General features: G+C 39.4%; 1 protein-coding gene across 1 annotated transcript in view; it reads right to left on the bottom strand.

The window, feature by feature from the left end:
- ATP13A5 (ATPase 13A5) overlaps positions 1-25,374 on the bottom strand; it is a 143,418-nt gene that overhangs the window by 88,078 nt on the left and 29,966 nt on the right. Inside the window, exons 2-5 of the mRNA XM_055570096.1 lie at positions 12,826-12,999; positions 11,741-11,887; positions 11,308-11,378; positions 11,121-11,201 (exon numbers count right to left, since the gene is read on the bottom strand). Of these exons, the coding sequence (XP_055426071.1) occupies positions 11,121-11,201; positions 11,308-11,378; positions 11,741-11,887; positions 12,826-12,999 (473 nt within the window). The remainder of the gene's footprint in view (positions 1-11,120; positions 11,202-11,307; positions 11,379-11,740; positions 11,888-12,825; positions 13,000-25,374) is intronic.

Raw genomic sequence — 25,374 nt, 5'->3', positions numbered from 1 at the left:
GAACTCTTCAATGTGGATATTTTGACAAAGATGCACATACCTAATATCAATCATGACAATGTAACTTTTAAGCAGAGATGACAGTGTCAGAAACTGCGTTTAACCATTCATATACATTTTCCTTGTGAGATTTTACATTATCATCATTATTATAAAGAAAACTGGAGTTCAGAGAAACTAAGTAACTTTCCCAGAGTCTCAGAGCGAGAAAGCAGCAGAGCCAGGCTTCCCACCATGGTCTCTATGACTCCACTTTACTCTCTCCCTCAGTAAAGACGGATGTGAAAATCTGCCTGATGGACCTTTGATCTATGACAGAGAGCTGAGTCCAAGTTTGTCTGACTTCTAAGCCATGCTAGTCCAAATGCAATTATCACTTGCAAGGGATTGCAAGGACTCAAACCAATGTATTCTGACTCCCTGTGTGAAAACACCATGGTTCAGAGATGTTGAGAAACAGTGAAGTCAAATAGCATGTACTACTGTAAGGGACTTCAGAAGTCCTTAAGTCTCACATTGAGAAAGGACCATAACTCAAGCCACTTTAGTTGTTAAAATCCTTTTCCAAAAGCCATCAAAATAACCTGTTGTTGGCAAGTATTCAGAACTTCTCAGAATCCTAAACTTGGTTTTCCTCTCTCTCTCCTTGGAATACCCTCCCCACATCCTTCACTTTGTTAAGGTCTGCTTAGCCTTTGAGAGCTAAATCTGATAATAGAGCTTGGTGGTGATACAGATAGAGTAGGATAACCAAACAGTTAGTTTAGAAATCCCACTAGGGGATTATAGATAGAGAGGGAAATTTAGGGGGGCTTTAGGAGACAACTGTAAGTTAATATTACTTGAGAAAACAATCCAGACATTGTAAATATAGCAGGCTTGCTTAATAACAAAACTATACAAGCCAATGGCACCTGCATCTTGCTGGTTGAGGTAAGTAAGTTAATGATCCCATATATATATATGAGGAAATGACATTCTAAAGTACAAGAACATCTTTACACTGAAACCTGAGATAATTTACCATATTTTAGCATATGTTAGCACTTTTCTAGGCTTCCCTCATGGCTCAGTTGGTAAAGAATCTGCCTGCAGTGCAGGACACCTGGGTTTGATTCCTGGGTTGGGAAGATACCTTGGAGAAGGAAATGGCAACCCACTCCAGTATTCTTGCCTGGAGAATCCCATGGACAGAGGAGCCTGGAGGGCTATAGTCCATGGGGCTGCAAGAGTAGGACACTACTTAGTGACTAAACCACCATAACCACCACCTTTCTACTGATTTGAATAGCTCCATGACCATCTGGGTTTGACTGTGGAGGGACAAGAAGACTCCCCAACCAGATTTAGAGGAGAAGCTGATGATGGAAGCCTGATATCTACTCAAGGATGAGGGAGAAGGTAGTCTTCTCCCCCTTCCCACTTTCCCTTTGATTATAAAAAATGTAGCCCACTAAGTTCTTATGTAGAGTCCTCTGGCCTGTCCACTTGTAGCCTTCACAAGTGTCCTATACTAATAACTCATGGTTATCTATCCCTTTGTTTTTCCTTTGGCATAGGAACCTGGAATGTCAGGTCCATGAATCAAGGCAAATTAGAAGTGGTCAAACAAGAGATGGCAAGAGTGAATGTCGACATTCTAGGAATCAGCAAACTGAAATGGACTGGAATGGGTGAATTTAACTCAGATGACCATTATGTCTACTACTGCGGGCAGGAATCCCTCAGAAGAAATGGAGTGGCCATCATGGTCAACAAAAGAGTCCAAAATGCAGTACTTGGATGCAATCTCAAAAACAACAGAATGATCTCTGTTCGTTTCCAAGGCAAACCATTCAATATCACAGTAATCCAAGTCTATGCCCCAACCAGTAACGCTGAAGAAGCTGAAGTTGAATGGTTCTATGAAGACCTACAAGACCTTTTAGAACTAACACCCAAAAAAGATGTCCTTTTCATTATAGGGGACTGGAATGCAAAAGTAGGAAGTCAAGAAACACCTGGAGTAACAGGCAAATTTGGCCTTGGAATATGGAATGAAGCAGGGCAAAGACTAATAGAGTTTTGCCAAGAAAGTGCACTGGTCATAGCAAACACCCTCTTCCAACAACACAAGAGAAGACTCTACACATGGACATCACCAGATGGTCAACACCAAAATCAGATTGATTATATTCTTTGCAGCCAAAGATGGAGAAGCTCTATACAGTCAACAAAAACAAGACCAGGAGCTGACTGTGGCTCAGACCATGAACTCCTTATTGCCAAATTCAGACTGAAATTGAAGAAAGTAGGGAAAACCACTAGACCATTCAGGTATGACCTAAATCAGATCCCTTATGACTATACAGTGGAAGTGAGAAATAGATTTAAGGGCCTAGATCTGATAGACAGAGTGCTTGATGAACTATGGAATGAGGTTCGTGACATTGTACAGGAGACAGGGATCAAGACCATTCCCATAGAAAAGAAATGCAAAAAAGCAAAATGACTGTCTGGGGAGGCCTTACAAATAGCTGTGAAAAGAAGAGAAGTGAAAAGCAAAGGAGAAAAGGAAAGATATAAACATCTGAATGCAGAGTTCCAAAGAATAGCAAGAAGAGGTAAGAAAGCCTTCTTCAGCGATCAATGCAAAGAAATAGAGGAAAACAACAGAATGGGAAAGACTAGGGATCTCTTCAAGAAAATCAGAGATACCAAGGGAACATTTCATGCAAAGATGGGCTCGATAAAGGACAGAAATGGTATGGACCTAACAGAAGCAGAAGATATTAAGAAAAGATGGCAAGAATACACAGAAGAACTGTACAAAAAAGATCTTCACGACCCAGATAATCATAATGGTGTGATCACTGACCTAGAGCCAGACATCCTGGAATGTGAAGTCAAGTGGGCCTTAGGAAGCATCACTACGAACAAAGCTAGTGGAGGTGATGGAATTCCAGTTGAGCTATTCCAAATCCTGAAAGATGATGCTGTGAAAGTGCTGCACTCAATATGCCAGCAAATTTGGAAAGCTCAGCAGTGGCCACAGGACTGGAAAAGGTCAGTTTTCATTCCAATCCCAAAGAAAGGCAATGCCAAAGAATGCTCAAACTACCGCACAATTGCACTCATCTCACACGCTAGTAAAGTAATGCTCAAAATTCTCCAAGCCAGGCTTCAGCAATACGTGAACCATGAACTTCCTATGTTCAAGCTGGTTTTAGAAAAGGCAGAGGAACCAGAGATCAAATTGCCAACATCTGCTGGATCATGGAAAAAGCAAGAGAGTTCCAGAAAAACATCTATTTCTGCTTTATTGACTATGCCAAAGCCTTTGACTGTGTGGATCACAATAAACTGTGGGAAATTCTGAAGGAGATGGGAATACCAGAACACCTGATCTCCCTCTTGAGAAATTTGTATGCAGGTCAGGAAGCAACAGTTAGAACTGGACAGGGAACAACAGACTGGTTCCAAATAGGAAAAGGAGTACATCAAGGCTGTATATTGTCACCCTGTTTATTTAACTTATATGCAGAGTACATCATGAGAAACGCTGGACTGGAAGAAACACAAGCTGGAATCAAGATTGCCGGGAGAAATATCAATAACCTCAGATATGCAGATGACACCACCCTTATGGCAGAAAGTGAAGAGGAACTCAAAAGCCTCTTGATGAAAGTGAAAGTGGAGAGTGATAAAGTTGGCTTAAAGCTCAACATTCAGAAAACGAAGATCATGGCATCCGGTCCCACCACTTCATGGGAAACAGATGGGGAAACAGTGGAAACAGTGTCAGACTTTATTTTTCTGGGCTCCAAAATCACTGCAGATGGTGACTGCAGCCATGAAATTAAAAGACGCTTACTCCTTGGAAGGAAAGTTATGACCAACCTAGATAGCATATTCAAAAGCAGAGACATTACTTTGCCAACAAAGGTCCATCTAGTCAAGGCTATGGTTTTTCCAGTGGTCATGTAGGGATGTGAGAGTTGGACTGTGAGGAAGGCTGAACGCCAAAGAATTGATGCTTTTGAACTGTGGTGTTCAAAAGACTCTTGAGAGTCCCTTGGACTGCAAGGAGATCCATCAGTCCATTCTAAAGGAGATTAGCCCTGGGATTTCTTTGGAAGGAATGATGCTAAAGCTGAAACTCCAGTATTTTGGCCACCTCATGCGAAGAGTTGACTCATTGGAAAAGACTGATGCTGGGAGGGATTGGGGGTAGGAGGAGAAGGGGACAACAGAGGATGAGATGACTGGATGGCATCACTGACTCGATGGATGTGAGTCTGAGTGAACTCCGGGAGTTTGTGATGGACAGGGAGGCCTGGCGTGCTGCGATTCATGGGGTCGCAAAGAGTCAGACACAACTGAGCGACTGATCTGATCTGATCTGATCTATCCCTTGCGTCTCACTGAAATCTTTCTGAGCCAAGACATAAGGAGGTTGAACTCCACCAAGCTCTGAAATGTATTCTGTGGTTTCAGGATTAAGAAATTTGAGATTCAACAGACTTGGGTAATGCTAAGCCTATGTACTTGTTGCTCCTTCTACCTGGAACCAGTTTCCCCCACATCTTTGCATGGCTCACGCCCTCAATTTATTCAGGCTTCTGTTTACATGGCATCTCCTTATTGGAGGCTCTTCTCTAATTTGATTTAAAATAGCTACCCTGACCACCAAATCAGATCATCTTTATCTCCTTAACCTAGTTCATTTTTCTTTATAGACTGTTTGATAATCTGAAGTTATACCTTATCTTTTGCATGTTAATCGGCATGCAAACAATAGACTATCTTCCACTATTATATAAGCATCTAGAGGTCGCTGGTATATTCTGAATGCCTAAAGCAGGGCCTAATTCATAGAATGTACTGAGGAATGATTTGTTACATGAGTGAATGGATGAATGAAGTGTGAGCCTTGGTTCTCTTACCTAGAAAATGGGTTGATAATACCTGCCTAATAAAATTGCTATTAGTAACAAAAGATATAAGTAAATAAGCACTTATCACAAGTGCCTAAAACATGTGCCATGCTCAGTCGTGTTTGACTCTTTGCTACCCCATGGACTATAGCCTGCCAGGCTCTTCTGTCCATGGAATTGTCCAGGCAAAGAATACTGGATTGGGTTGCAATTTCTTCCTCCAGGGGATCTTCCCCACCCAGGGATCAAACCTGTGTCTCTTACATCTCCTACATTGGTGGGTGGATTCTTTACCACTGCACCACCTGGAAAACCCACCGAGAACGTGGCAAGTCCTTAATAAGTAACAACTATATTTGACATAGTCTCCATTCCTGTATTAATTATTTTTCTTGTCCCCAGTAACCCTTCATTTCTTAGTAAAATCTTTGAACTGCAACATATAGTTACACATCTTTTACCTTGAATTTCCTAGGCTCTCTTTAATGGCAGAGAGGGAGATTTCTCAGCTCTATTTTTCTGACATCTAGGGGCACAGTATCTGTCACAGAGAATGTTCCCTAACTATAGGAATTAATTAATGAGGACCTTCATGAACCATGACTAGAATACTGTCTCCCCTAACAGTTTAGAGAATGATAGCAGCACACAGGCTGTGGAAGTCAGTTTAGAAAGAAGCAAGCCAAGTGCCCTATGACCTTTTTCTTTGTTGGGTGAGACGGTTTCTAATGTTACCATTAAGGGAGAGGTGCCCAGCCCTTATGAGAACTGAGATCCAGTAGGTTCATACTGGCCTGTGATGATCCTCTTTAGGGGACATCTGGAAAACGTGAATAAAAAATATTGCCTGTCATGTCAGTAAATAAAAGACGTTGTAGCCATTTGACCATCACATTGCCACAGCCGCCTTGAAGTTTCATGCTGAGGGAACTCAGGATAGAAACTGGATGCCCACCATCTAGAGGGCTACAGTCCATAGAGTCGCAAAGAGTCGCACACAACTGAAATGACCTAGCACGCTAAGTAGCAGTCAACAGCTGCAGCCTCCGATGGTGCACGCTGGGGAGACGCAGGATGATAAAACACAGGATACTGGCTCCAGATGGCTAATGTTCATACCGAAGCAATCATTTCAGTGAGCCCAGATTCTTGCATCTTCCCATACATAGAAAAGCGCTACATCCTTAAACTTGAGACCTCCGGTTTTCCTCAATTAACAGTAATCTGAAATTCTGACTGCCTGGTCTTTGTTGCAAAAATCCCTATATGCCCTGGCTCCTCAACCCCCTTGTCTCTTTGAAGCAGTCCCTCAGAGTGATCTGAGAGTCCTGTTTCACCGGCTTAAAGTCCTCAGAATGTCTGCCAAATAAAACATGATTCTCAACGTTTATGTTGTCAGACAACAACCATGTTTGAATCACAAACCGACATGCCCCTTGATGTTTCACCTTTTCCACTATCTCTTGCCAAAAAGTATTGTGTGGTTAGAGATCATGTACTCATCTCAATCTCAGCATGAACCACATAGAATTTTCAGGGATATTGACCATTGGTTGAAAACCAGAAGAAGAAATACAAGGTTTGAGCTGGGTCACATTAGCAAAGTTCCAAGGAACAAAGGAGATGACATTCCCTGACTTTAAAAATCTGATGAGCTGGCAGGGAAAGGAAGCCCGAGAACAATTCCAGGTGGCCTCAGGAAACTCAATAGTTTAAATGAAATTAAGTAGACTTGCCTAATATTCAGAACCATTCATTAGGGGAATAATTACTTTGGGTGTAGAAGATCTCTCTTCAAAAGAGATTGAAGGGTTTCTTAACAGGGAAGTTACGAAGGCATTTCTGCACTGGCTATGGGTTATGCTTGAAGAAGCACTGAGATTTCTTGCAACCATGCTGCTGCTGCTGCTAAGTCACTTCAGTCGTGTCCGACTCTGTGCGACTCCATAGACGGCAGCCCACCAGGCTCCCCCGTCCCTGGGGTTCTCCAGGCAAGAACACTGGAGTGGGTTGCCATTTCCTTCTCCAATGCATGAAAGTGAAAAGTGAAAGTGAGATATTAGTAAATGTGCTGAAAGTTATTTATTTCTTAAAAATCAAGCATGAATGACTAGGAATATTTTCTTTGGCAATGGTCTATATGTCTTTTCAATATGATTATTTGTTCATTCATTCATTTGTCAATTTATTCACCAAATAATTGTTGAGAATATGTTGTCTGCTGGGCCCTTTAGGCTCTGGATGGTGAAGACTAGGCTGAGAGTCCTCAAAGAGGCAGGAGGACCATGTCAGCATCACTGGTGAGCATTTTCAAACTTCATATAATCACTCTGCTTCCATTCAATAGCATCCTTGGCATCAATAGCGTCCTTGGCAGGGAGGGAGGTCTGAGGTTTTCCAAAGAGTTAATACTAAGCCAGGGGATTCTGGCATGACCCATTTCCATGGAATTTGGGATTTTAGGGAGCAGCTTTATTAGTGTTTGAATAAAAGTTCCCAGGTGATTCTGCTAGTTAATCCCTCGCTCTCCTAATGGAGACCTGAGAAGAAAAGGAGACCTGAGAAATTCACAGATGCAGAGAAATGGCATCCAATTGCTGGCATTTGGGTATGTCATAGAGTATAATAGGCATGTTAGTCTTTGAGCCCTCTCATTTTAAAATAATAATAAAAGTAAGATTAGCATGTTTTGAGAAATTGCTTTCAGGGGAAGAAATTCCCTATTTTAGCAGTCCATAGCCTGCTTCTATACTTTATAATTTATACAGAGAACATTCATTTTACAAATGACAAAAGTCATTTTATTTTTTGACACTAGTCTTCATCTGTGACCTGTTCCTTTCTTTCATTTCCTAAAGCACATTTCCAGATAACCTCAGGGAAAGTCAAGTTCTTGCAGAGTTTCATGCCCTGTATGTGAGCTAATTGAGGTGCTGCTCATCAGCTTTTGTGGGGACGTGCACAGAGCATTCGCAGGCATGAAGATCCAGAACACAGAGGACCATGAGGGCATCTAAATGGAGGTGGGGGTGGAGAAATCCCAGGGGCCATCTCACCAGGGAGACTCAGGTCTTAGGCTTATTTGTGCTTTCATAATGCTTTGCTCTGAATCAAAGCTTTGGAGTTAAGTGATTTTATACTTTCAGTGGACCCAGAACCATAGAAACACGGGTTATATTTTTAAGAATGTTATTGACTTCTAATCTAATGCTAAGATCTGAGACAATCTTATTGGCTTCCAGAACAATGAGTGAAGCCTGTCTCCTCCACTCTGACCAATTCTTCCTTGTTCTTTTCCAAAGACTGATCTGAGGGACAAGTGTCTACACTTGAGTTGTATTTCTAAAGATGGAGATTTCCAAGAGATTAAAGGTCGTGGTATATAGATATGATTTCTTTTCTGACTTTGGCTTCCCACAAGACCTGAGGAGTAAAAGGGTAGGATTTCATAGCAGCCCCAATCTCTCTCTCCCCTGCCTTCCCCTTGCTTATTTTTTCTCTCTCTATTCTCTGGGAAAAGCTCTATCAGCTTGGGAGCTGAGCATTGAGGGCAAACCCATCCTTTTGCTGCTGTCCTCTCAGATTTCTTTCCTCTGGTACTAACAAGCATGCCCTTTTTCTCAGTGGTGTAACAAGTGTTGAGAATTAAGTTTGGTCCTACAGAATCACCAAGCCACTTGTGAATACCACTCCACAGCTCCACATTCAGTGATGTCACACTGGAATCAGCCATGGTTGGAGTATCCCTATTATAGAAATTGGTAAAGCCTATCCATCAAAGCTTTTTTGTTTTTTTCCCTTCCAGAGTTCTGGGATACCAACAAGGTGATTGGTCTGGAGCTAACCCCCAGTTAGGAGGCACCTGGATCTCTTCTGCCAGAAAGTTCTTATATTTTCAGGAGGCTTAACAGAGGAGGCAGGGACAGGGAGGGCTGAGTAAGGAGATGAAGTGTCACTCAACTGAAAAAAACTGTTCTAATATGAAGATAGCTTGGATGAATGGGGAATGAGGTAGGTGTGTTTTTTCACAGGGCCCTGTGTCCATGAGGTAAGAGAATTACTCTAGGTGTCTGTATACCTGTCTAGGACAGTCACTAAGATAGCAAGTTGTGTTCAGTTTCTGGATGAGTGAAGGTGAGATCAGGGAACCTTCTCGAATAATTTTCCTGCTTTCCTCTTGATGGTTTCCCTGGCGGCTCAGGTGGTAAAGGGTCACCTATTATGCAAGAGACCCAGTTTCAATCCTCTTGATACCCTCTGATAGTTTCTCTCCAGGGTAAATGTGTCACTCCTGATGTCTTCATTTGCTTTTTGCTACTGAAAAGTGAGAACTATGTTCATCTTTGCATTTTCTCTCTTTTCCTGGCTGCTAGGAAGACTGAAAGAGGTTGTATTTTTTGATGATTTTTCATGATCAGAAATTTTTGTGTATCCCTCTTTCTTTATTTCTTATATTGGGTCCTTGCTTCTCATATGAGCAAGCTCAAATTCATTGAGGAAACTGTTAAGCTATCACTCAACCAACCAATCCATCATATTTAATTTTTGGAAAAAGTGTTTAGTCTTACATTAAAAAAATAAAAGGGGAAATTTGTGGATGGATGAGGAATGCTCCATATTTTACTTTCTCTCTTTACTCTCCAAATGGAAAAACTCACAAAATAAAATATGACTATATATTTCTAAGTAGATTATCTCCTCTATTCTTCATATGTGGGAAACCATATACTTTATCTTGCTTATTAGATTGTTAAGTTCTTTATTGTGTGGACCAAATTTAAATTTAATTATGTATGATGTTTATTAAAGCTTGGCACCTGATAAATAAATAAACATGAGGTAGCTACAGGGATGGAAAATCTGGGGAAACGGTTTCTTAGGCAGAGCATATCTATATTCATCAACTACATTTCCTAAATAGATCAATCCTTTAAATGTCTTGTGCTTAGTGCTAGGAAAGCAATGTGTTTTTAATGACTTTGAAAACATTTTGTACTTCAGTATTAAAGCATTGTATCTGAAATCTTATATAATGTACCCTGCTTCTAAGCCATTTTGGAATATTGTCAGAATCTAGATGCCCAGTTCATTTTTCATAGTGTTCAAACAGGGGAAAACTTGAAAACAATACTAGATCAATAACTCACAGGCTTGGTGCAAATACAAATCATGGAGATGCTTGCTAAAAATCCTGTTTTTCTCCCACCACCCTAGCTTCTCCTTACTAAATTAGAATTATGGAGAAGAACCCAAGAACCTGTATTTTAAGGACTGAATTGCTCCTTCACTTGAGAATTTGTGTTTCTGACCAAGTGTGAAGAAGATCAGGCAAATCCTTCTCATCCCTAAAACTGGGCAAGAACTCTAGGGGATTATTAAGATTCTTGGGAAAACTTGCAATGGTGTTCTTTCAGAGTCACCAGGATTCACCGTTTTAAATTACAGATGAGTGAAGCAAGGACTCTAGGTCACTGTGAGTTGATAAGAAGCCTAAGCATTTCCTGTACTATTATCCTATCATTTCCTAACCTATGCGCCTTTATAGATCTCATTCTCACAACTGTACCTCTATTCTTTGTCTCTCTTTCCCACCAGTCAGTTGATGTCTCTTGGACCATGACTAAGTCTTATTTATCCTTAGATCCCTAGTGCCTTGCAAAATGCCTGGCATATTAGAGGAGTTTAGTTCACAGATCAATGAATGCATTTATTTATTCATTCCTTCCACACAAGTCTATTGAGCTTCTACCATGAATCAGGCACTGTTCTAGATTCTGTAAATAATAGTAGTGAATGACATAATTAACTGAGCAAACAAAATCCTCATCTCCAGGGCCAGTTCTCCTAGTAAAATGCAATCATTATATTGTCTTTCTGTCTCCCAGAGGACCTGGAGGATTAAGATGCTGATGTTTATGAAATGACTCAAGTTTTTTTGAGGAAAGAAAAGAGACAACACAGAGAATACTGTTCTATAATCCTGAGAGAAAAGATCAAATGTTATTTGATTGCATTGTTCTTTTAGTCTTCCCTTTTTAATAAGTGTGCCTACGATGAGAATAATTTAGAACACTCTGATGCCAGTAAATGAACTGGGGTTATGTAAAGTTGATGTAGCCTTATGCCAACAATTCACTCATCCTAAGCCATGCAACATTTCCATTTATGCTAGCAAAATTTTCTCTGGAGTACCCCAAACCCTACCTGATCTCTTGTTCTTCAGTGGTAAGACCCAGTCCAAATGTGTGATGGATGTCATGGCAGCTGTTGCTATCTTCCAGCAACCTAGGATGTGGTCAGGACAAGAACCGTACTTCAGCTCATGGTACTCAACAAATCAGGGTTCATCCCTTATATTCTGATGAGTGCTGAGGAAAAAAGTCAGACTTACCCAACTTTCTGAAACTTCTTCTCCAAGTTGTTCCAAACATACCTGATTTTCTGTACTTGGATACATCGGAACTGCAAGTACAAATGTGATAGAAAAGAAAAGTGAAAAGAAAGTAAAACTGCTCAGTTGTGTCTGTTTGTGAACTTCCCAACCCAGGGATCAAACCCAGGTCTTACACATTGCAGGTGGATTCTTTATCAACTCAGCTACCAGAGAAGCCCTGATAGAACAGATGTCATTGACAAAGTAAAGCCCATCAAGGAAGGTGAGGGTTGGTTAGTGCAGGTCCTCAAACAGCTCTCACTTTTCTTAACATAGAGCTATAATTTCCAGCCCAGCAGTGTGATTTTCAGAACTTTCATCCAATAAATACATTGTTCTCTTGCAAAGAAAACATGCTGTAACATTGTACTCTTAAAGTCAAATCACTTACTTTTAATTCTGGCTTCAATACAGCTTTGTTTATGACTGAGTGGCAGTCAGCCACTAGGGGTTCTTCTGTGTTCTTGCTTATAGGAATCTTCAATGTAGATAGGTAGAGACAGATTACCTTCTTCCTCATATATCTTTGAAATTCATCCTAGAGAAGACAATTCAGCCTATGAAATTCTTAAGTGTTATTCCATAAAGCACTCAGCCAACCAAATACCTGCCAAGTCCTACACCAGTGGTTGCCAAAGTTTGGGCTACTGATAAAAGCATTTGCATTACCTTGTAACTTGCTAGACATGTAAGAGTCTTAGTCTCACCCCAAACTTGCTGGATCAGATATTATTGGGAGGCTAACAGTCCATGTTTTAAAGAGTCCTCCAGGTAATTCTGAATTGCACTAAAATTTGAGAACCACTGTGCTAGGGAAAAAAGAAAAAGATACACTTTGCAAGAAAGTTCATATCAGGAAATAGTCTCCAGCTATCCTACAATGACATCTAGGTGTTTAAAATGTATAATATCCCTCAAAACACATGTTTTTGAAAAACTGAACAGTAATTCGCTTGTATATGTTTAAGAGTTATAACACTGACAGCCATTGCTCACGTTATGGCTAAGAGCACTTGCTGCTGCTGCTAAGTCGCTTCAATCGAGTCCGACTCTGTGCGACCCCATAGACGGCAGCCCACCAGGCTGCCCCGTCCCTGGGATTCTCCAGGCAAGAACACTGGAGTGGGTTGCCATTTCCTTCTCCAGTGCATGAAAGTGAAAAGTGAAAGTGAAGTCGCTCAGTCACGACCCCATGGACTACAGCCCACCAGGCTCCTCCGTCCATGGGATTTTCCAGGCAAGAGTACTGGAGTGGGGTGCCATTCAATTAGCCTAACATGGTAGAAATTTCTCCAGGCAGATGTAGAGGAAACGTCCTACATTCCTGGGTCAAAATAAGATGTAGCAAATAGATGGCAGAGACAGTTCCGCCATATTGTATCTGGGAGCAGGAAAACTCTTAAACAGAGGAGGATCTGCTCTGGAATGCTGATCATCACAGCTTGTGCACTCGATGCAACACAGAAGGGCACGCACCGTTGTCCTTAGCAAAACAGTGTCTGCTTCTTGCAAGGAGCATGGGATACAGTAGGCCCATACTCTCCACTGGGGCTTCCAGTAGAATAACAGGGGAAGGACCCCACAGGTCAGCACGGATGTCACAAGGAAGAGAACTCTGCGTAGCTTCTGGGTCTGGTAACCAAACACCTCCTGGAGAGTAAAGAAAAAAATCACTCTATCTTTTCCCCACATAAAATCACATTTTGTTCTAGGACACACAAACTTTAGGTGCAGGTTGGGTTGGGAGAGGAATCTAGTTTTGGTTGGTTGGATCAGATCCATTGCTTACAGCTGTCAGCTGAAACAATAAAAAAAAGAAAAAGAAGGAAGGACTCATTTTGCTATCCTGGCACATGGAACTAAAATATTAGGAGCAAGGAGCAGGTGGACTTATTTGATTCTAAATATTCATGAGTCACCTCAGATTTATTAATATAAAATACCTATGTTTTAGATCAGATTTACTTCCTTTAGATAAAAGGGTATTAAAAATTATTAATATGAACTTATTGGAGGAAGATGATAAATTATGACCAATAGGATTCATATCTTGTTTTAGGAATGAAAGTGTGCATAAATGCACTGCTTTGTAAAACAGTAGGGTGATATAAATTAAGAGATTATTTGTACATGTGAAAGATTTTCTTTTATTTTTAATTTAATTTTATTTTTAAACTTTACAATATTGTGTTAGTTTTGCCAAATATCAAAATGAATCCGCCACAGGTATACCTGTGTTCCCCATCCTGAACCCTCCTCCCTCCTCCCTCCTCCCTCCCCATACCATCCCTCTGGGTCGTCCCAGTGCACCAGCCCCAAGCATCCAGTATCGTGCATCGAACCTGGACTGGTGACTCGTTTCATATATGATATTATACATGTTTCAATGCCATTCTCCCAAATCTCCCCACCCTCTCCCTCTCCCACAGAGTCCATAGACTGATCTATACATCAGTGTCTCCTTTGCTGTCTCGTACACAGGGTTATTGTTACCATCTTTCTAAATTCCATATATATGCGTTAGTATACTGTATTGGTGTTTTTCTTTCTGGCTTACTTCACTCTGTATAATAGGCTCCAGTTTCATCCACCTCATTAGAACTGATTCAAATGTATTCTTTTTAATGGCTGAGTAATACTCCATTGTGTATATGTACCACAGCTTTCTTATCCATTCATCTGCTGATGGACATCTAGGTTGCTTCCATGTCCTGGCTATTATAAACAGTGCTGCGATGAACATTGGGGTACACGTGTCTCTCCCTTCTGGTTTCCTCAGTGTGTATGCCCAGCAGTGGGATTGCTGGATCATAAGGCAGTTCTATTTCCAGGTTTTTGAGGAATCTCCACACTGTTCTCCATAGTGGCTGTACTAGTTTGCATTCCCACCAACAGGGTAAGAGGGTTCCCTTTTCTCCACACCCTCTCCAGCATTTGTTGCTTGTAGACTTTTGGATCGCAGCCATTCTGACTGGCGTGAAATGGTACCTCACTGTGGTTCTGATTTGCATTTCTCTGATAATGAGTGATGTTGAGCATCTTTTCATGTGTTTGTTAGCCATCTGTATGTCTTCTTTGTAGACATGTCTATTTAGTTCTTTGGCCCATTTTTTGATTGGGTCATTTATTTTTCTGGAGTTGAGCTGTAGGAGTTGCTTGTATATTTTTGAGATTAGTTGTTTGTCAGTTGCTTCATTTGCTATTATTTTCTCCCATTCTGAAGGCTGCCTTTTCACCTTGCTAATAGTTTCCTTTGATGTGCAGAAGCTTTTAAGGTTAATTAGGTCCCATTTGTTTATTTTTGCTTTTATTTCCAATATTCTGGGAGGTGGGTCATAGAGGATCCTGCTGTGATGTATGTCAGAGAGTGTTTTGCCTATGTTCTCCTCTAGGAGTTTATAGTTTCTGGTCTTATGTTGAGATCTTTAATCCATTTTGAGTTTATTTTTGTGTATGGTGTTAGAAAGTGTTCTAGTTTCATTCTTTTACAAGTGGTTGACCAGTTTTCCCAGCACCACTTGTTAAAGAGATTATCTTTAATCCATTGTATATTCTTGCCTCCTTTGTCAAAGATAAGGTGCCCATATGTGCGTGGATTTATCTCTGGGCTTTCTATTTTGTTCCATTGATCTATATTTCTGTCTTTGTGCCAGTACCATACTGTCTTGATAACTGTGGCTTTGTAGTAGAGCCTGAAGTCAGGTAGGTTGATTCCTCCAGTTCCATTCTTCTTTCTCAAGATAGCTTTGGCTATTCGAGGTTTTTTGTATTTCCATACAAATCGTGAAATTATTTGTTCTAGTTCTGTGAAGAATACCGTTGGTAGCTTGATAGGGATTGCATTGAATCTATAAATTGCTTTGGGTAGTATACTCATTTTCACTATATTGATTCTTCCAATCCATGAACATGGTATATTTCTCCATCTATTAGTGTCCTCTTTGATTTCTTTCACCAGTGTTTTATAGTTTTCTATATATAGGTCTTTAGTTTCTTTAGGTAGATATATTCCTAAGTATTTTATTCTTTCCGTTGCAATGGTAAATGGAATTGTTTCCTTAATTTCTCTTTCTGTTTTCTCATTATTAGTGTATAGGAATGCAAGGGATTTCTGTGAGTTGATTTTATATCCTGCAACTTTACTATAATCATTGATTAGTTCTAGTAATTTTCTGGTGTAGTCTTTGAAAGATTTTCAACAGACAGCTTATAGGTATTTATCCTGAGAGTAACATGCTGAAATATTTCTGTTTTTAATAATTGATTAGTTAACACTTGTCATAAATTGTGTAAAGACTTGAGATATAGTTTTGGGGGAAGACAAATAGCCAAAAACAATACATTTGCTTAATTAAAGCTAATTTCTAGTTTCCACCTCCTACCATGAAATTTCACAGTATTGTTTTCTACATTTCAAAAAACAAGATAGTGTATTTGAAAAACCCAGAGGGCTCCTGATTATGAGTGACATTGTTACTCCACCATTATTTTACTTTCTGCTGTTATTGTGTGTGTGGGTGTGTTTTCTATGACTGGAATCCGAGGTCCAGATCACAGGAATGTAATGTCAAGAAAATAAGTTTTTCTACAGCACTTTCAGTGATGGAATCTCCTGAATTTTATGACAGTTTACTTTTAAAAATTTATTTATTTTTGACTGTGCTGAGACTTTTTTGCTACATGTGGGCTTTCTCTAGTTGTGGTGCAAGGACTTCTCATCGCAGTGGCTTCTCTTGCTGTGGAGCACAGCCTCTAGGACACATGGGCTTTGGTAGATGTGTCTGCAGGCTTAGTTACCCTGCAGTACATGGAATCTTCCCTGACCAGGGATTGAACTGCCACATTGGCAGACAGATTCTTAACTGCTGGACCACCAGAGAAGTCATTAGGACAGTTTGAAAGTGAAAGACATTGAAAGTGAAGTCGCTCAGTCGAGTTCAACTCTTTGCGACCCCATGGACTGTAACCAACCAGGTTCCTCCATTCATGGGATTTTCCAGGCAAGAATACTGGAGTGGAGTGCCATTTCCTTCTCCAGGAGATCTTCCCAACCCAGGGATTGAACCTGGGTCTCCTGCATTGTAGTCAGACACTTAGCCACCTGAGCAGTCATGGTTATAATAAATCTTTTGGCTTAATTCTTTGGGAAAGTTTTCATCTTCAAAATAATCATTTTAATTAATATTTTCTAATAAAGAACTCTGGTAGATCAAGATTTCAATAAAAGTTGATGAAAGTAACCCTTAAACATATTGAGAAGATCCCAGGGTTAAGAAGCAAAGACATAAGTTAGAGTCACCACTCTGTTGGTTTCCAACTACGTAAACCTAGGTAAATCATTTCATTTCTAGGGAATCCCAATTTACTCTTCTACAAAAACAATTAGAAATATGTACCTTACAAGGCACTTAGACTCAAATGACATAATGTCACCTTAAGTGTACTGCAAAGTAATTACAAGGTTAAGAGTTTCTTTCTACTACTCCTCAATAGGATCACCTACTTGGGGAAAAATTATCCATTAAGTTTCATGATGCAACTATTTGGAAATTATTCATGATAAGCTTTACATGTATCTTAGAAACATGTGTTCACTCTGCTTTAAGCATATTTTCAGTTAGAGCTCCTTTCTCTCTCCTATCTTTCCTCTGACTCTGTAAACCTGCTTTGGTTTTATTTGTCGTTACATTAGGTTTATTAGACTCAAATAAAAAGTATGTGCCAGTGCACATATTATGTCATAAATATGCATTCTTTTACATTAAAAAAATGGAATAGCTTTAGCTTTAAAATTTTTTAAGTTATTTATTTATTTTTAGTTTGAGCTATGCGGAGTCTTTGTTGCTGCAAGTGACTTTCTCTAGTTGCAGAGAGCCAGGGCTACTCTTCAGTTTTGGTGTGCATGCTTCTCTTTGCATTAGCTTCTCTTAATGCAGAGCACAGGCTGTAGGTGTGAGGGCTTTAGGAGTTGTGGCACATGGGCTTAGTTGCCCCACGGCATGTGGGATCTTCTCAAACCAGAGATTGACCTACTGTCCCCTGCATTGCAAGGTGGATTTTCAACCACTGGACCACCAGGGAAGCCCAATATTCTTTCTTTTACAAAGCTATTTACAGGGTCAATTTCCAAAGCCCAAGAGTACGCAAAATAGAAGCAGACTAGTTTGGAATTTTAGTCCAGCTTTTAGCTGAAATGAGCACATTTGTAGACAACAAAACTTTTTTCTGTTTACTTACATACAGCAATGGCATTGATAATCATAATTCTGGTTTTCCATTAGGTCTTTTCTATACAACAATTTTTTTATTAAAAAAGTAACTCACCATGCTATCAAGACTTCAATGAAATCACTACAGCTACATACTTCCAATAACCTTATAAATTGAGTAATTCTTTAGAGAAAGCAAGGTGATAAATTGTATTAAGAAATATAAAGATGTTTCTATCCCTTGAATCAGTAATTCCACACTCAAAAATATACCCTAAGGAAATAATACAGAAAGTGATGTATATAAAGATTTCAGCACAGCAAATAATAATAGCAAAATTATTAGAAGGAATAAATGATAGCTAACAGTTCAATAACATGTGAGTCAAAACAATGGGCTATTGTGGAGCCATTTAAAACAAAACGTATGAACTCAGTGTAGAAGTATGGGCACGATATGCTGCTGCTGCTGCTGCTAAGTTGCTTCAGTCGTGTCCGACTCTAAGCGACCCCATAGATGGCAGCCCACCAGGCTCCCCGTCCCTGGGATTCTCCAGGCAAGAACACTGGAGTGGGTTGCCACTTCCTTCTCCAATGCATGAAAGTGAAAAGTGAAAGTGAAGTCGCCCAGTCGGGTCTGACTTTTAGCGACCCATGGACTGCAGCCCACCAGGCTCCTCTGTCCTTGGGATTTTCCAGGCAAGAGTACTGGAGTGGGGTGCCATTGCCTTCTCCAGGGCAATATATGATATATGATATAATGTTAAGTGAAGAAAAGAACAGATAAAATAGATGGACAACAAATAGCAATATGATGAACTTTAACCTAACTATCGGAGAAGGCAATGGCACCCCACTCCAGTACTCTTGCCTGGAAAATCCCATGGACGGAGGAGCCTGGTAGGCTGCAGTCCATGGGGTTGCTAAGAGTCGGATACGACTGTGCGTCTTCACTTTCACTTTTCACTTTCATGCATTGGAGAAGGAAATGGCAACCCACTCCAGTGTTCTTGCCTGGAGAATCCCAGGGATGGGGGAGCCTGGTGGGCTGCCGTCTATGGTGTCGCACAGAGTCGGACACGACTGAAGCGACTTAGCAGCAGCAGCAGCAGCAACCTAACTATATCAATAATTACATTAAATGCAAAAGGTCTTAATTCTATGTTTGAAAGCAAAGATGACCAGGCTAGACAATAAAAGATTTAGTATATGCTGTTTAAAAGAGACACACTTTAAATGTAAAGAAGCAGAAAGATTAAAAGGATAAAGAAGGGGGAAATATAGCATACAAACACTAAGAAAACAGAATCAGTAAAGCTATATTAATGGCAGACAAAATAGACTCTAAAAAAAGAAACAAGAGAAAAAGGACAGAGATTTATTCAACAAAGAGACATAACAATCTTAAATTTTTGTGCATCTATAAACACAGTTTATAACATCTATTTCTGCTTTATTGACTATGCCAAAGCCTTTGACTGTGTGGATCACAATAAACTGTGGGAAATTCTGAAAGAGATGGGAATACCAGACCACCTGATCTGCCTCTTGAGAAATTTGTATGCAGGTCAGGAAACAACAGTTAGAACTGGACATGGAACAACAGACTAGTTCCAAATAGGAAAAGGAGTTCGTCAAGGCTGTATATTGTCACCCTGTTTATTTAACTTATATGCAGAGTACATCATGAGAAACGCTGGACTGGAAGAAACACAAACTGGAATCAAGATTGCCAGGAGAAATATCAATAACCTCAGATATGCAGATGACACCACCCTTATGGCAGAAAGTGAAGAGGAACTAAAAAGCCTCTTGATGAAAGTGAAAGTGGAGAGTGATAAAGTTGGCTTAAAGCTCAACATTCAGAAAACGAAGATCATGGCATCCGGTCCCACCACTTCATGGGAAACAGATGGGGAAACAGTGGAAACAGTGTCAGACTTTATTTTTCTGGGCTCCAAAATCACTGCAGATGGTGACTGCAGCCATGAAATTAAGAGACGCTTACTCCTTGGAAGGAAAGTTATGACCAACCTAGATAGCATATTGAAAAGCAGAGACATTACTTTGCCAACAAAGTCAAGTCTAGTCAAGGCTATGGTTTTTCCAGTGGTCATGTATGGATGTGAGACTTGGACTGTGAAGAAGGCTGAGTGCCAAAGAATTGATGCTTTTGAACTGTGGTGTTCAAAAGACTCTTGAGAGTCCCTTGGACTGCAAGGAGATCCAACCAGTCCATTCTGAAGGAGATCAGCCCTGGGATTTCTTTGGAAGGAATGATGCTAAAGCTGAAACTCCAGTACTTTGGCCACCTCATGCGAAGAGTTGACTCATTGGAAAAGACTCTGATGCTGGGAGGGATTGGGGGCAGGAGGAGAAGGGGACAACAGAGGATGAGATGGCTGGATGGCATCACTGACTCAATGGACGTGACTCTGAGTGAATTCCGGGAGTTGGTGATGGACAGGGAGGCCTGGCGTGCTGCGATTCATGGGGTCGCAAAGAGTCGGACACGACTGAGTGACTGATCTGATCTGAAACACAGTTTCAAAACTTATAAAGCATACTTGATAGAACTTAAATTTACTCTCATTGTTGGAGATTTTAAAACATAAAGAAGGAAATAATAAAGATAGGAAGAGAAATGAATAAGATAGAAAGCAGACATACACTAGACAAAATCAAGAATGCCAGATTTGTACTTAGAGGGGTTAATAAAATTGATAAACTCAAATCTGAATATTTTATGGTTATTAAAGAAAATTAATGTGTAACTAAAAGCCGTAATACCAAAAAAAAAAAAAAAAAAAAAAAAAAGATCTTCAATCCCAGATGGCTTGTGAATCCTTTCAAATATTTGAGGTAGAAGCAATATCAGTCTTTCACAAACTCTGTCATAAATAGAGGAGGTAGGAATCCTTCCAACTCATTTTATGAGGCTGGCATATTCAGATACCAAGATCAGATAGGTATGTAATAAGAAAGAAAAATTATAGGCTAGGATTTATAAGAAACATGGATGAAATTATCCTGAAGTACATTTTCTAAATCAGGGAAATATTTAAAAAGTGATGTGTCATTATCAAATGCAGTTTATTCTAGGATTACAAGAACTTGAAAATCAATATATTTTGGTAAATTAACTTGAGGAGGAAAATGATAATCAGATACAGAGAAATTTTCATAAAATTTAATACCAATACATTAAAAAAGAAAGAAACCTCTCAGCAACCTAGCAACAGATAAAAACACCTTTCAGCTAATATCATGCTTAATGATAAAATATTACTGCTCTTGAAGTGACAAGCAAAATAAGGTTACCAGCAATCACCACTAGTATACAATATAGTACTGGAAATCTTAACCATTGCATAAGATAAGAAAATGAAATAATGTTTATAATAATTAGAAAATTAAAAGTAATAATATTATATTATATACTTGAAAGTTGCTAAGAGAGGAAGTCTTAAATGTTCTAACCACAAAAGAGAAGTGATAATTACGTGAGGTGATAGAGGTGTTAGCTAATATTATGGTGGTAATAATTTCACAGTATTTAAGTATATCTAATCAACATGTTTGGAGAAGGCAATGGCACCCCACTCCAGTATTCTTGCCTGGAAAATCCCATGGACGGAGGAGCCTGGTAGGCTGCAGTCCATGGGGTCGCTAAGAGTCGGACACGACTGAGCAACTTCACTTTCACTCTTCACTTTCATGCATTGGAGAAGGAAATGGCAACCCACTCCAGTGTTCTTGCCCGGAGAATCTCAGGGATGGGGAAGCCTGGTGGGCTGCCGTCTATGGGGTCACACAGAGTCGGACATGACTGAAGTGACTTAGCATAGCAATCAACATGTTGCATAATTTAAACTTACAAATTTTTGTATGTCAATTATATCCCAATACCTTTGGAAAAAAGAAGTAAAACTCTCTTTATGAGTAGATAATGTGATTACATACATAAAGAAATTCAAAAGAATGTGCAAACAATTATCAGAGTTAGTAAGTGAAATTATCAAGGTTTTGGATACTGTGTCAATATAGAAAAACCAATTGTATTTAAATATACTAGTAACAAACAACTTGAGAGTAAAGTTAAATATCATTTGTAGTACTATCAAGGGGAAAAAATCAATTATCTTGTAATAGTTCTATCAAAATTGTGCAGGACCTTTGAATTGAAAACTACATATTATTGCTGAAAGCAAAGATACAAATAGAGAGGTTTATTAAGTTTGAGGACTAACCATTAGCAATCCCATTTAACTAAATGATGATTGAATTCATGGAACTGTACAATGAAAATCAGTGTATTTTTTTACATCATTGTATGTACATATGTCGATAATAAATAAAACAAAAGTGGAGTTTGTTATTAGATGTCCAAGCAGGTGAAAGTTACTTTACTTACTTTAGTGTGATTGAATTGAGAAAGAGAATGACAGCAAAATTTGGGAAGTGAATGATAAAAGAAAAGGACCATAGAAAGGATTTCTATGGAAAGTGGGAAGTTTGGTGACCCGGGAAGACAGTAGCTGTCTTGAGCTGTGGATGACTGGAAAGTGCCAAGATACACAGGAGCAGGGTTAAAATCACATCTCTAATAACCAAGATAAATTTCTGTGAAAGACATTGTTTATGGCTGGAAACAGCTCAGTATTAAAATATCAACAGCTTTTTCCCTGATCTGTTAAAAAAAAAATCAGTAGAAAAATAGACAATAGACAGAAATAAAAGACCTTGAAAATGTCAGAGTAACTTTCAGACCTGTGTAGCTCCTTGAGCAAAGATGAGCAGAAGGAATATTTTTGCTTCCTTGATAAACTGGCCTCATAAATCTTAATAAAATTCCTTTCTATCCTTTCTCAGTTTTCCTAGAGTTTATGTGACTAGATATGGAACTTGAGGTCTCAGCTAAAAGAATCGCTACTTTATTTGGCACTCTTTCAATCTGGTCTCAATTGGTTTGTCAATGTTTGTGTGATTCGAGTTTATCATATTTTCATTTTAACCAATTAATCTCAACTATAATTTGATTGTTCTAAATGATTATTCTTCGATACAGTAAGATTCACTCAGAGTTCTCCTAAATATTGATTCAGTCCTAGTAAAATCCACTAAGAAATGCAGGATAGATGAGAGAGCCAGGAATATTATGTGAGCCATAATCGGAAGACAAGTACAATGTAGAGGTTTTGTAAATGTAAAGGTTCTGCGAACGGGAGTGAGAAGATCAAAATCTCAAGCTCCTTTCAGTGAAGTGAGCTTTGCCACCTATTAGCTATGTGACCTCAGGACTTAACCTCTCTAAGTCTCAATTTCCATCTCTGTACTTAGGGGATATTAATAACACACACCTGGACAAATAGTTGTGAAGGTTAAACAAGAAGTTTAAGGTGCTGAGGACAAAGGAAGTGCTCAGTCAATGTTAGCAGTGGTTTGATAATAGGTTCCTAGTGGCTCAGATAGTAAGGAATCTGCCTGCAATGCATAAGACCTGGGTTTGATCCCTGAGTCAGGAAGATCCCTTCAGAAGTAAATGGCAACCCATTCCAGTACGCTTGCCTGGAAAATTTCATGGACAGAGAGCCTGGTGGCCTACAGTCCATGAGGTTGCAAAGAGTCAGACACGACTGAGCAATTAACACTCTGACTTTTCAGTCAAAGGAGGAAAAGAGGTGACTCAGTTTTGAGTTGCAATATACTGAGTCAAGGTTGGCAATGGAAACAGGCTGTATTCCATTAGCTGAGGACACCAGACCTGTCACTTATTACTGGAGTTGAATAGCACAGAGGTTGCACCCATCTTTGAATAAACTTGAATTGTAGTTCCTTGAAGCAGTTATGTTCCCTCACTTCTTTGTTCCCCAACAGAATTCTGTATTCCAAATGCTAGGAGAGGTGGCACAGCCTTAAATGTCTTTTCCTAGACCCAGAGTACAGAGTAGGCAGCCTCTGTACTGACTAGGAGTAACTGAAATATGCACGTGCCTTTTGACGGAGGTTGTTCTCTAAGGTCACAATTTAGAGCCTTATCCAAGTCTGTGAGCAGAGCCTCTGCTCTTTACAGCCTCCTCTGTTACCTTCTAGAAGCCCTCACTCCTATTTCTTGCTCTGTCACTTGCCAGTTAATGTGATCTGGGTAAATGATTTAATTCTCTGAACTTTAGATTCCTTGTGTGAAAAATGTGGCTGGTTGTGAAACAATGGAAGTTGTCTGACATCACAGTTAAAAACTGGGGATAGGGCATGAGAAAACCAAGTTCAAATCATGCCTCTACCACTTAAGCACTTAACCCTTGGGAAATCCACATGACTTCGGATGATTCAATTTCCTCCTTCATAAATAAAAATAGAAACATTAACTATTTTTCTGGGTTATTGTGAGAAACTAATGAGATAATGCATGCAACACACTTAATACAGTTCCTGAAACATTTTGAACATTCAGTATGTGTTGAAAGTAAACATTAGCTTGGTTAATTTACCATCCAACAAAATTTCAGTGGATTATAAGTAGCCAGTCTTGTTGAACTGGCTGTGAAATGCTTTGACCATAGGCAATATTCAGAGCTAAATGCTATTTGCCAAAACCATAAGTTGTGCTTCTAAAAGTGGCTTAAGTGGAATTTTTGCTTTTTCCACAGAGCACAAATTGTCAAAACTGAAATCAAATGCAGGCTAAAGAGAAAACTGCTCACCTTTGTGATATGTGAGACTAGGAGAAAGGCTTTAAGATAAACACCAAATTGATTCAAAGACTCACTAGATGTAGTAACTATACACACGAGTATCCCAATGCACACACACACACCATTGCAGTCCCCCTTCACTAGTAGGGGAGATAAACAGTGCCCCAGATTATTCTCTCTCTGATGCTTACATAATATGAACTTTCATATGTTTACTTCACTGAGCTCAATTTTCTCAGCTGTAAAACTGATATCTGAGTAACTAGCTCGTAGGGATTTGGTGAGAACATACGTGAAGCACTAGCACATAGAGGACATTAATTATTTCTTGCTTTCTTTATAGGTAGTTTGTCAGATATAGAGGTACCATCAGAGACAGAACCAAGATTGGTCACACTATTTAGGAAAGGAGAATTACAGGGCCCAGCTTCATCTAAACATAATTTCTTCCCCAAATTCCCTTTTGGTGGGTTCTTCTTTGTCTTATACAACTATCCGCAAGGGTTTCCTTCCTACTTGTTCTGGAATTTTCATTGCATCTGGAGCACTAGAATTTATGAACCCCTGGTCTTGTGAACAGGTCTTTTTTCAGTTTTTGTAAACTGTCTTATTATGTTCACCATTCATGTATTTATCCATCTGAAATATTTGTCGCATACCCACCATGCAAAAGCAATAGTGATTCAAGTTTTTTGGAAGGGGTATTTTGGGTTATAGTGCATAACATTCTCATTTATTCAAGCCAGATTATTACAGCTCAAAGTTACAAATTTATTTACTCAAACAAGATATGACATAAATGACTCTCATTACCTCAATTACCTTTCATGGATGGCAATGCCAATTTCCTGTTGTGACAAGTTGGGTTTTTTGGTAAGTAAGAATTTTTTCAATAACATTAGAGTAAGTCAGCCTTTTCTCTGTAGGTCTCAAACTTTTAGTCCTTTGAATCATAGCCAAAGAGATAATGTCTCTGTGTCCTTTTATGAAGCTAGAATTCATCATGTTTTATCTTCTTTTTTTAAAACAACAATCACAGCTCCTGGTTTCTATTCATTATTCACAGTCTACCCTTTGTTGTCTTTATCTGGACATGCCAAATTGTGTTCTTTTATGTGTTA

This window comes from Bubalus kerabau, chromosome 2 (genome assembly GCF_029407905.1).
Source record: "Bubalus kerabau isolate K-KA32 ecotype Philippines breed swamp buffalo chromosome 2, PCC_UOA_SB_1v2, whole genome shotgun sequence".
NCBI classification, from domain to species: Eukaryota; Metazoa; Chordata; class Mammalia; order Artiodactyla; family Bovidae; genus Bubalus; species Bubalus kerabau.
The sequence above is the reverse complement of the archived record's forward strand: the minus strand, read 5'-3'. Positions and strand labels throughout refer to the sequence as shown.